General features: G+C 44.8%; 1 protein-coding gene across 1 annotated transcript in view; it reads right to left on the bottom strand.

Moving 5' to 3' along the window:
• LOC139396212 (phospholipid-transporting ATPase ABCA3-like) overlaps positions 1 to 12,463 on the bottom strand; it is a gene marked incomplete at its 5' end in the record, with an annotated part of 57,482 nt that overhangs the window by 26,840 nt on the left and 18,179 nt on the right. Inside the window, 8 exons of the mRNA XM_071143348.1 lie at positions 290 to 440; positions 1,015 to 1,225; positions 3,094 to 3,249; positions 4,707 to 4,861; positions 6,192 to 6,321; positions 8,081 to 8,218; positions 11,692 to 11,873; positions 12,080 to 12,253. Of these exons, the coding sequence (XP_070999449.1) occupies positions 290 to 440; positions 1,015 to 1,225; positions 3,094 to 3,249; positions 4,707 to 4,861; positions 6,192 to 6,321; positions 8,081 to 8,218; positions 11,692 to 11,873; positions 12,080 to 12,253 (1,297 nt within the window). The remainder of the gene's footprint in view (positions 1 to 289; positions 441 to 1,014; positions 1,226 to 3,093; positions 3,250 to 4,706; positions 4,862 to 6,191; positions 6,322 to 8,080; positions 8,219 to 11,691; positions 11,874 to 12,079; positions 12,254 to 12,463) is intronic.

Below are 12,463 nucleotides of genomic sequence, written 5' to 3'. Positions count from 1 at the left end.
CCATTTTACTGCACTACTTTTCACCAGGTCAAAAGTGGTCAAAAGTAGTGCACTAAATAGGGAATAGGGTGCCATTTGGGACATAAGCTATATATCTACTTGAAACATCACCCTTACCTCTAGAAGTAGAGGTGTCTGTAATCATACTGTAGCAAGCAGCAACACCCTCAGATTGGACCCAACTTGGTCTCATCAAAATAGACTGACAAAAATAGTGTCACACTAAACACAGAGCTGTGGCCATCGGCACTGATGGCCTGTGTGAGATTGGGTATTGATTTTGTCTTACCGGTTGGTGCTCTCTTTGGGCAGAATGTATGAGAGCTCAGCCCCAGCACTGCTCTCCAGCGTGGCATTGGGAACGTACATGTGGACCAGACGTGTGATCTCAGACACGTTGCACAGCGCATCCTTCACGATCACCATGTGGTAGCCAGCACCTGAGACGCAGGAGAAGGAAGGTAAAGTTACATCTCTGAATCCCTCTCCTATCACCTTATGACATTCTACAACTACTAGTTATTCACACTATGTTCTGTCTTGTATTCTTCACTCCCACTTCACCCCTTCTATCCAACCCTTTTCATTTCACCACTACATTCCACCTCTTCTCTTCTCTCTGTTTCCACAACCTCTCCATCACACCTGTTCATTTTATCATCCCTCCTCTCTTCCCTCTCCCACACCCTCTCTACCCATTCTCCTTTATCTCCCTCCCTCCTCCCTCTCCCACACCCTTTACCCTCTCTACCCATTCTCCCTCCCTCCCGCCCTCCTCTCCTCCCTCTCCCACACCCTTTACCCTCTCTACCCATTCTCCCTCCCTCCTCTCTTCCCTCTCCCACACCCTTTACCCTCTCTACCCATTCTCCCTCCCTCCTCTCTTCCCACTCCCACACCATTTACCCTCTCTACCCATTCTCCCTTCCCTCCCTCCCTCCCTCCCTCCTCTCCCCTCTCCCACACCCTTTACCCTCTCTACCCATTCTTCTTTTTCTCCCTCCCTCCTCTCACCATATTTGTTCTTGAGAAACAGAGGCGAGCCGCAGCACTGCAGCTCTCCCCCAGCCATGATGACTATACGGTCCCCCAGCAGGTCGGCCTCGTCCATAAAGTGTGTAGTCAGCAGGATGGTGCGCCCGCGCTTCTCACCCTGGAGCAGGTCCCAGGTGGCCCGCCTCGCCGACGGGTCCATGCCCGACGTGGGCTCATCCAACATCACCACCTGGATGGGAGGAGTGGTGAGATGGAGGGATGTAAGGACAAAGATAGAGACAGGGAGGGGGGTGGAGGAAGGGGAAGATTGAGGGATGGAAGTGAAGGGACAGAGAAAGAGCCAGAGGGGTAAGATGTGTTGAAATAGCCTTGTGTGTTGCACATACAGTGCATCAAGTATTCACACCACATTTTGTTGTGTTACAGCCCAAATTCAAAATGGATTTCAGAGAATGTTTTTCTCACCCATCTACACACAATACCCCATAATGACAAAGTAAAAACATGTTTTTAGGAATTTTTGAAAATGTTTTGAAAATGAAATAAATAAAAGTCTAATTTACCTAAGTATTCACACCCTCGAGTCAATACATTGTAGAAGCACTTTTGGCATTGATTACAGCTGTGAGTAGGCTGGGTCAGTCTCTATGGATTGTGCAATATTTGCCCATTTATTATTTTCTAAAGTCTTCAAGGGCTGTCAAATTGGTTGTTAATCATTGCTAGACACCCATGTTCAGGTCTTGCCATAGATGTTCAAGTAGATTTAAGTCAAAACTGTAACTCAGTAACTCAGGAACATTTACTGACTTCTTGGTAAGCAACTCCAGTGTATATTTTGCCTTGTGTTTTAGGTTATTGTCCTGCTGAAAGGTGAACTCATCTCCCAGTGTCTGGTGGAAAGCAGACAGATCCAGGTTTTTCTCTAGGATTTAGCCTGTGCTTAGCTCCATTCTGTTTCTTTTTTTTATCCTGAAAAACTCCTCAGTCCATAACAATTTCAAGCACACCCATAACACAATGCAGCCACCCCGATGTTTGAAAATATGAAGAGTGGTACTCAGTAATGTGTTGTACTGGATTTGCCCCAAACATAACACTATATATTCAGGACAAAAAGTGAATTTCTTTGCAATTTTTTCAGTATTAGTTTAGTGCCTTGTTGCAAACATGATGCATGTTTTGCAATATTTGTATTCTGTACAGGTTTCCTTCTTTTCACTCTGTCAATTAGGTTAGTATTGTGGACTAACTACATTATTGTTGAACCATCCTCAGTTTTCTCATAGTAATTAAACTCTGTAACTGTTTGAAAGTCACCATTGGCCTCATGGTGAAACCCCTAAACAATTTCCTTCCTCTCCGGCAACTGTGTTAGGAAGGACGTCTCTATCTTTGTAGTTACTGGGTGTATTGATACACCATCAGAAGTGTAATTAATAACTTCACCATGCTCAAAGGGATATTCAATGTCTAATTTATTTTTTATCTACCAATAGGTACCCTTCTTTGCGAGGCATTGGAAAACCTCCCTGGTCTTTGTGGTTGAATCTGTGTTTGAATCTGTGTTTGAAATTCACTTCTAGACGGAGGGGCCTTACATATTGTAAGTGTGGGGTACAGAGATGAGGTAGTCATTCAAAAATCATGTTAAACACTATTATTGCACACAGAGTGAGTCCATGCAACTTATTACGTGACTTGTTAAGCAAATGTTTACTCCTAAACGTATTTAGGCTTGTCATAACAAACGGGTTGAATACTTATGGACTCAAGACATTTCAGCGTTATATTTTTTGTACATAAAAAAACAACAGAATTCCACTTTGACATTATGAGGTATTGTGTTTAGGCCAGTGACAACAATCTCAACGTAATCCATTTTAAATGCAGGCTGTAACACAACAAAATGTGGAAAAGGAATATGTATTTATTCATGCAATTATGTTATGCCTGTACTTTGACAATGCCACGCTAACTAACCCTCTGGGGTTAATAAAGTCATTTTGAATTGAGTGACAAGGCAATACCTTCAGGTCAAAAGCAGTGCACTGAATAGGGAAATGGGTGGCATTTGGGACACAATCCAATACTGACCTTGGAGTCTCCGATGAGGCCGATGCCAATGGATAGTTTCCTCTTCATCCCACCTGACAGGGTCTTGGAGTGGGAATGTCGCTTGTCCTCCAGGTTCAGAATCCTGATGATCCGGTCCACCTCAGCTGGAATCTTCTCCTGGGAATACCCCTTCAGCTGGAGACGAGAGAAAGAGAGAGAGACATAAGGAATAACCCTTCAGCTGGAGACGAGACAGAGAAAGACATAAGGAATAACCCTTCAGCTGGAGACGAGAGAGAGAGAGAGACATAAGGAATCCCCTTCAGCTGGAGACGAGAGAGACATAAGGAATAACCCTTCAGCTGGAGACGAGACAGAGAGAGAGACATAAGGAATAACCCTTCAGCTGGAGACGAGAGAGAGAGAGAGAGACATAAGGAATCCCCTTCAGCTGGAGACGAGAGAGAGAGAGAGACATAAGGAATAACCCTTCAGCTGGAGACGAGAGAGAGAGAGACATAAGGAATAACCCTTCAACTGGAGACGAGAGAGACATAAGGAATACCCCTTCAGCTGGAGACGAGAGAGAGAGAGACATAAGGAATAACCCTTCAGCTGGAGACGAGACAGAGAAAGACATAAGGAATAACCCTTCAACTGGAGACGAGACAGAGAAAGACATAAGGAATAACCCTTCAGCTGGAGACGAGAGAGAGAGAGAGACATAAGGAATAACCCTTCAGCTGGAGACGAGAGAGAGAGAGACATAAGGAATAACCCTTCAACTGGAGACGAGAGAGACATAAGGAATACCCCTTCAGCTGGAGACGAGACAGAGAGAGAGAGACATAAGGAATAACCCTTCAGCTGGAGACGAGAGAGAGAGAGACATAAGGAATAACCCTTCAGCTGGAGACGAGAGAGAGAGACATAAGGAATAACCCTTCAGCTGGAGACGAGACAGAGAAAAAGACATAAGGAATAACCCTTCAGCTGGAGATGAGAGGCATAAGGAATACATACCACAGCTGGAGAGTGCAATAGAGAGCGAGAGCATGAGAGAAAGCAAGGGAGAGTGAGCGCGAGAGACATAAGTGGGAAGAAGGGAAGTATGGAATGTGAGGAAAAGTTAGAGTGAAATTGAGAAAGTAAACTTAAAAGGAACGATAAGAGGACGGAATGTAAGGAACGTAGAGGGGAATGGTGCCTGCGTGCCTGTCTCTGTACCTGCATGCCTGACTGCCTATCTGTCTCTGTGCCTGTCTGCCTGCCTGTCTCTGTGCCTGTCTGACTCAGTGTCTGTGTGCCTGCCTGCCTGTCTCGGTGCCCGTCTACCTCCCTGACTCGGTGCCTGCCTGCCTGTCTCGGTGCCTGTCTGCCTGCCTGTCTCTGTGTCTGTCTGCCTCCCTGACTCGGTGCCTGTGTGCCTGTCTCGGTGCCTGTCTACCTCCCTGACTCGGTGCCTGCCTGCCTGTCTCGGTGCCTGCCTGTCTCTGTGCCTGTCTGCCTCCCTGACTCGGTGCCTGTGTGCCTGCCTGCCTGTCTCGGTGCCTGTCTACCTTCCTGACTCGGTGCCTGCCTGCCTGTCTCGGTGCCTGCGTGCCCGCATCGGTGCCTGCGTGCGTGCCTGCCTGCGTGTTTGCATGTCTTACCTGTGTGTAGAATAGCAGGTGCTCCTGGACAGTGAGGTTGTCAAAGAGCACGTCGTGCTGCGGACACAGGCCCAGGCTGTGGCGAATCAGAGCCATGTCCTGACAGATGTCATAGCCGTTAATGTAGGCCCTGCCACTGCTGGGAGGAAAAAGACCTGGAGGATACACAGAGAAACATAGCTGTTAATGTAGGCCCTGCTACTGAAACAGACCTGGAGGATACACAGAGAAACATAGCTGTTAATGTAGGCCCTGCTACTGAAACAGACCTGGAGGATACACAGAGAAACATAGCTGTTAATGTAGGCCCTGCTACTGAAACAGACCTGGAGGATACACAGAGAAACATAGCTGTTAATGTAGGCCCTGCTACTGAAACAGACCTGGAGGATACACAGAGAAACATAGCTGTTAATGTAGGCCCTGCTACTGAAACAGACCTGGAGGATACACAGAGAAACATAGCTGTTAATGTAGGCCCTGCTACTGAAACAGACCTGGAGGATACACAGAGAAACATAGCTGTTAATGTAGGCCCTGCTGTGTGCGTCCCACTGAAACAGACCTGGAGGATACACAGAGAAACATAGCTGTTAATGTAGGCCCTGCTACTGAAACAGACCTGGAGGATACACAGAGAAACATAGCTGTTAATGTAGGCCCTGCTACTGAAACAGACCTGGAGGATACACAGAGAAACATAGCTGTTAATGTAGGCCCTGCTACTGAAACAGACCTGGAGGATACACAGAGAAACATAGCTGTTAATGTAGGCCCTGCTACTGAAACAGACCTGGAGGATACACAGAGAAACATAGCTGTTAATGTAGGCCCTGCTACTGAAACAGACCTGGAGGATACACAGAGAAACATAGCTGTTAATGTAGGCCCTGCTACTGAAACAGACCTGGAGGATACACAGAGAAACATAGCTGTTAATGTAGGCCCTGCTACTGAAACAGACCTGGAGGATACACAGAGAAACATAGCTGTTAATGTAGGCCCTGCTACTGAAACAGACCTGGAGGATACACAGAGAAACATAGCTGTTAATGTAGGCCCTGCTACTGAAACAGACCTGGAGGATACACAGAGAAACATAGCTGTTAATGTAGGCCCTGCTACTGAAACAGACCTGGAGGATACACAGAGAAACATAGCTGTTAATGTAGGCCCTACTACTGAAACAGACCTGGAGGATACACAGAGAAACATAGCTGTTAATGTAGGCCCTGCTACTGAAACAGACCTGGAGGATACACAGAGAAACATAGCTGTTAATGTAGGCCCTGCTACTGAAACAGACCTGGAGGATACACAGACAAACATAAGGAGTGAGTTGTACAATACAAAGCCTATTGTGAGTTTGGTTTTAAGAGGAGGCACACTGGCCTGTCTATGCTTGCGGTTCTGTTTTCAATTCGGTCTGTAGATTGTACAAGGGAAAAGTAGCAATGTGTATGGCTGTGTGTGTGTGCGTCCCACCTGTCAGCATGGACAGTGTGGTGGTCTTCCCGGCTCCGTTGTGCCCCAGCAGAACTGTGATCTGGCCCTCGAACATGTTCACTGTCAGATCCTTGACAGCCTGCCGCGTCTTGTTACCCACTTTGAACTCCTGGCAGGATGAAAATCATTCCATCTAAATGGTTACAATGGCCTACCTATCCCTGGATTAAAATCATTACAATGGCCTACCTATCCCTGGATTAACATCATTACAATGGCCTACCTATCCCTGGATTAAAATCATTACAATGGCCTACCTATCCCTGGATTAACATCATTACAATGGCATCCCTATCCCTGGATTAAAATCATTACAATGGCCTACCTATCCCTAGATTAAAATCATTACAATGGCATCCCTATCCCTGGATTAACATCATTACAATGGCCTACCTATCCCTGGATTAACATCATTACAATGGCATACCTATCCTTAGATTAACATCATTACAATGGCCTACTTATCCCTGGATTAAAATCATTACAATGGCATCCCTATTCCTGGATTAACATCATTACAATGGCCTACCTATCCCTGGATTAACATCATTACAATGGCCTACCTATCCCTAGATTAAAATCATTACAATGGCCTACCTATCCCTGGATTAACATCATTACAATGGCATCCCTATCCCTGGATTAACATCATTACAATGGCCTACCTATCCCTGGATTAACATCATTACAATGGCCTACCTATCCCTAGATTAAAATCATTACAATGGCATCCCTATCCCTGGATTAACATCATTACAATGGCCTACCTATCCCTGGATTAACATCATTACAATGGCATCCCTATCCCTGGATTAACATCATTACAATGGCCTACCTATCCCTAGATTAAAATCATTACAATGGCATCCCTAGATGAAAATCATTACAATGGCATCCCTAGATGAAAATCATTACAATGGCATCCCTATCCCTAGATGAAAATCATTACAATGGCATCCCTTTCCCTAGATTAAAATCATTACAATGGCATACCTATCCCTAGATGAAAATCATTACAATGGCCTACCTATCCCTAGATTAAAATCATTACAATGGCCTCCCTATCCCTGGATTAAAATCATTACAATGGCCTATTTATGCCTAGATTAAAATCATTACAATGGCATACCTATCCCTGGATTAAAATCATTACAATGGCATACCTATCCCTGGATTAAAATCATTACAATGGCATACCTATCCCTGGATTAAAATCATTACAATGGCATACCTATCCCTGGATTAAAATCATTACAATGGCATACCTATCCCTGAGGGAAGTCATTATTTTGCTCTTTATTATCCCTCTCCAGCCCTGGGTGTAATCACCTCATCTCCAGCCCTGGGTCTAAGGGCCTAGCGTCATAATCGCCTTCTCCATTATCCTTCTCCTCATCTCCTTCTCCCAAACTTAGCAAAGTGTTTCATCTACCCAGCCCTGGGTTGTGTTGATTAATCTTCAAACTGAAGAAAACACACAAAAAATGTACCAAAAATCTCCTCCTGCCTAGTTCCAGTTCAAAAACATCATTACATAACAATATGAAATGAGATGCTCTTTTACATGTTGAGGACCACACTGAAATAAAGGCATAGTCCCATAATGGTAAAGCTACAAGGGGCTTTCTTTTTCTGTAAAAACATGTTCAACCACTTGATGTCTCAGTCTCAATTCGCTCCCAACTCCTTGGCCCAAGCCTTCTATGTATAGGGAACTGAATAGTCTGGACAGTATAAGCAGTGTAGTGGAGGAGCTTCCACTGTGTTGCTTCCACTCTACATATCTGCAGACATCATATTGTTACAGCCAAGGGGAGGGGTAGGGATCGAATTGGGACTGGGTGGACAGGTTGCATTTAAGACCTTGCCTTGTTCAGGTGTTTGATCTTGACTCCTGAGACCAGTCCGGCTGGCTCCTCCTCGATGAACTCTCCCTTCAGAGCCTTCTCCACGTCTTCCTCTTCCTTCACCATGGCCATGCGGGGGCTGCTGCACCAGTAGGACGGCTGGAGAGAAAGGGAATGGGAGAAAGAAAATAAGTGGAATGCTTCTCTTTCCTCAGCTCGTACCCTTATGGTCAGTATCAGAAAGATACCTAGTCAGGGATGGGCAACTCCAGTCCTCGGGGCCGGAGTAGTCACACTTTCCCCCCATCCCTAGTCAACACAGCTGATGAAACTAAAACCATTCTAAACTGAAGACCATGATTAGTTGACAAAACAAAACCACCCGATACGGCTGCTAATGGGGAAGTCATTGAGTTGTTACATAACCTTTCTGCCTCTCTGCTCCTTATCAAGACACTACACCAGCGTTTCCCACACTCGATCCTCGGGACCCCAAGGGCTCCACGTTTTGGTTTTTGCCCTAACACTACACAGCCAATTCAAATGATCAAAGCTAGATAATTAGTTGATTATTTGAATCAGTTGTGTATTGTTAGGGCAAAAACCAAAACATGCACCCCTTAGGGTCCTGAGGACCGAGTTTGGGAAACAATGCATCACACACACACACACACCAAAATAAATCAACAAAACGGCCCTCTTGAAGGAGAACAACAGCTATGACTGTAAATTAAGGTTGGGATGAGGAAGTGGGTGTTCTGTATTATGCTTAATTAATTAGCTATCCATCCCATGCTCGTTCATCAGTAAGGATATAAATTACAATGTAAACGACTATGGAATGGTTAACTGAGTAGGGAGGGAGTAAGCACTACTGCAGTACTGCTGAACTCACAAAATGAATTTCCATGGAAATGGACAGTACAAGCATTGTATTGTTGTCGAGAGTTTTCATAACAATCAGAAATCAGTAATTTTGGACACCGATTTTGCAGAATCTTTTTTTTTTACACCTTTATTGAATCTTTATTTAACTAGGCAAGTCAGTTAAGGACACATTCTTATTTTCAATGACGGCCTAGAAACGGTGGGTTAACTGCCTCGTTCAGGGGCAGAACGACTGATTTTTACCTTGTCAGGTTAGGGATTCAATCTTGCAACCTTACAGTTAACTAGTCCAACGCACTAACCACCTGCCTCACGAGGAGCCCGCCTGTTACGCGAATGCAGTAAGAAGCCAAGGTAAGTTGCTAGCTAGCATTAAACTTAAAATCAGTCATAATCACTAGTTATAACTACACATGGTTGATGATATTACTAGTTTATCTAGCATGTCCTGCGTTGCATATAATCGATGCAGTGCGCATTCGTGAAAAAGGACTGGCGTTGCTCCAACGTGTACCTAACCATAAACACCAATGCCTTTCTTAAAATCAATACACAGAAGTATACATTTTTAAACCTGCATATTTAACTAAAAGAAATCCAGGTTAGCAGGCAATATTAACCAGGTGAAATTGTGTCACTTCTCTTGCGTTCATTGCACGCAGAGTCAGGGTATATGCAACAGTTTGGGCCGCCTGGCTCATTGTATTTCACTGAAATAATAAACGTCTTGTTTGAGATGATAGTTTCCGGATTCGACCATATTAAATGACCTAGGGCTCGCATTTCTGCGTGTTATTATGTTATAATTAAGTCTCTGATTTGATAGAGCAGTCTGACTGAGCGATGGTAGGCACCAGCAGGCTCATAAGCATTCATTCAAACAGTGCTTTTGTGCGTTTTGCCAGCAGCTCTGCTGTTTATGACTTCAAGCCTATCAACTCCCGAGATTAGGCTGGTGTAATGATGTGAAATGGCTAGCTAGTTAGCGGGGTGGGTGCTAATAGCGTTTCAAACGTCACTCGCTCTGAGACTTGGAGTAGTTGTTCCCCTTGCTCTGCATGGGTAACACTGCTTCGAGGGTGGCTGTTGTCGATATGTTCCTGGTTCGAGCCCAGGTAGGAGCGAGGAGAGGTACGGAAGCTATACTGTTACACTGGCAATACTAAAGTGCCTATAAGAACATTCAAAAGTCAAAGGTATATGAAATCCAAATCGTATAGAGAGAAATAGTCCTATAATTCCTATAATAACTACAACCTAAACTTTTTACCTGGGAATATTGAAGACTCATGTTAAAAGGACCCACAGCTTTCATATGTTCTCATGTTCTGAGCAAGGAACTTAAACTTTAGCTTTTTTACATATATTGCACTTTTACTTTCTTCTCCAACACTTTGTTTTTGCATGATTTAAACCAAATTGAACGTTTCATTATTTATTTGAGGCCAAATTGATTTTATTGATGTATTATATTAAGTTAAAATAAGTGTTCATTCAGTATTGTTGTAATTGTCATTATTACAAATAAATATTTTTAAAAAATCGTCCGATTAATCGGTATCGGCTTTTTTTGGTCCTCCAATAATCAGTATTGGCGTTGAAAAATCAGTCGGTCGACCTCTACTGGATACCACGTCAGCAAATTAAATACGTTTCCCTTCCAGCACAGATTCAATAAAAATGTGATCATCTTAGTCTCTCTTACTGGGAGTCAATCTAAGTCCTCCTAGTCTGACATATTTAATGCTAAGTGGATATTAAGAACATCTCCCTCTCCTCTCTCCTCCCCCTCTGCTCTAACCCTAACCCTAGTGGACCTTAAAGGATCCATCAGACATCTGTCTAACCCTAGTGGACCTTAAAGGATCCATCAGACATCTGTCTAACCCTAGTGGACCTTAAAGGAACCATCAGACATCTGTCTAACCCTAGTGGACCTTAAAGGATCCATCAGACATCTGTCTAACCCTAGTGGACCTTAAAGGAACCATCAGACATCTGTCTAACCCTAGTGGACCTTAAAGGATCCATCAGACATCTGTCTAACCCTAGTGGACCTTAAAGGAACCATCAGACATCTGTCTAACCCTAGTGGACCTTAAAGGATCCATCAGACATATGTCTAACCCTAGTGGACCTTAAAGGATTCATCAGACATCTGTCTAACCCTAGTGGACCTTAAAGGAACCATCAAAGACATCTGTCTAAGCCGAATGCAAGGGTTCTCAAACTTTAAAGGGGCTGAGTATCCCTATCGTGGTATCAAATTCATTAGGGACCCACCGTCTTCCATTGCAAAACATTTTGCTATTGTGTGTCCTAATGAACATGTTTGGGTTTCCAGTCCAGGAAACACAGCCAGCCTCACTCTCACTGTCTGACACAACATATACTTCCTGATATTTCTTGCAAATAAAAATAATTTGTCATTCTGCATTCCTCTCAGACTAGGGGTCAACGGGCAAAGCTCTAACGCGCATGTGTCAAACTCATTCCACAGAGTGCCGAGTGTCTGCAGGTTTTTACTCCTTCTTTGAACTTGAACAGTAAGTCATTTCCACGCATTTGTTTAGGGCTTTATTTATTTTTTTAAACCTGCAGACACTCAGCTCTCAATGAAATGAGTTGGACACCCCTGCTCTAATAGATTTCTCCCCTGGGAACACTGACTTCATGGACACACACACACCTTATCTCCCCCCCACACCACCACCCAGACCCAACCTACACCCACTCCTACGTACCAGTAGGAAGAAGTAGCAGGGCAGAGGGACTCCGTACTCCCCTGGGAACACAGCCTCCACGTACCAGGCCACCAGGCCATAGAGCAGGGCATCCAGCAGCAGCAGCCCCAGCACCTGGGCCAGGGAGAAGTCATCGTCCACCGTCACCGACTCAAACAGGTTACACCACTGGATCCCCGTACCTGAGGGAAGGGGGGGATGGACGGGAGGAGAGAGAGGGAGTAAAGTTGGGTAGAGACATTTGAAATAGATTGTGTATAGATTGTGAAGACTCATAATTGGAGTGTTGGTATTTAAACAGAAAATTGGTATGAAGGCATTGGTGGGAGTGTGTGTGCGTCTCTCTGTGTGAGTCTCTCTGTGTGAGTCTCATGAGAACATGGCTCACCTTTGCCCTCAAACATGCCTAGTAGCTGCGCTCCCATGGCCATGGCCACATTGGAGATGAGGCAGGCAGACACCTTCTGGGCGTGGCTAAGGAGGTCGTAGCGAGGCCATAGGAACACGTACGGCAGGTAGGACAGGAAGTAGATGAAGCCGCCCGCCGCCGCAGCCACATTGGCTGGAGAGGGAGAGAGACGGAGTGTGTTTGAGAAAGATTATAGCAGTCAGACTGCAGAGAATCACTGATCTACAAATCCCCTTGGATCCCAAATAACTTGTCATTAGTGATTTTGTAGATGGCCTTGCTCAAACTGATCTCCTTAAACACGCTGAGAGGGAAAGGTCTGGAGGGGGGAAACAGTTGTCACAACGTGGCCCTTTGGGGTGT

This window comes from Oncorhynchus clarkii, unplaced genomic scaffold, assembly GCF_045791955.1.
Source record: "Oncorhynchus clarkii lewisi isolate Uvic-CL-2024 unplaced genomic scaffold, UVic_Ocla_1.0 unplaced_contig_518_pilon_pilon, whole genome shotgun sequence".
NCBI lineage: Eukaryota > Metazoa > Chordata > Actinopteri > Salmoniformes > Salmonidae > Oncorhynchus > Oncorhynchus clarkii.
This window is presented reverse-complemented; position numbering and strand designations above follow the sequence as displayed.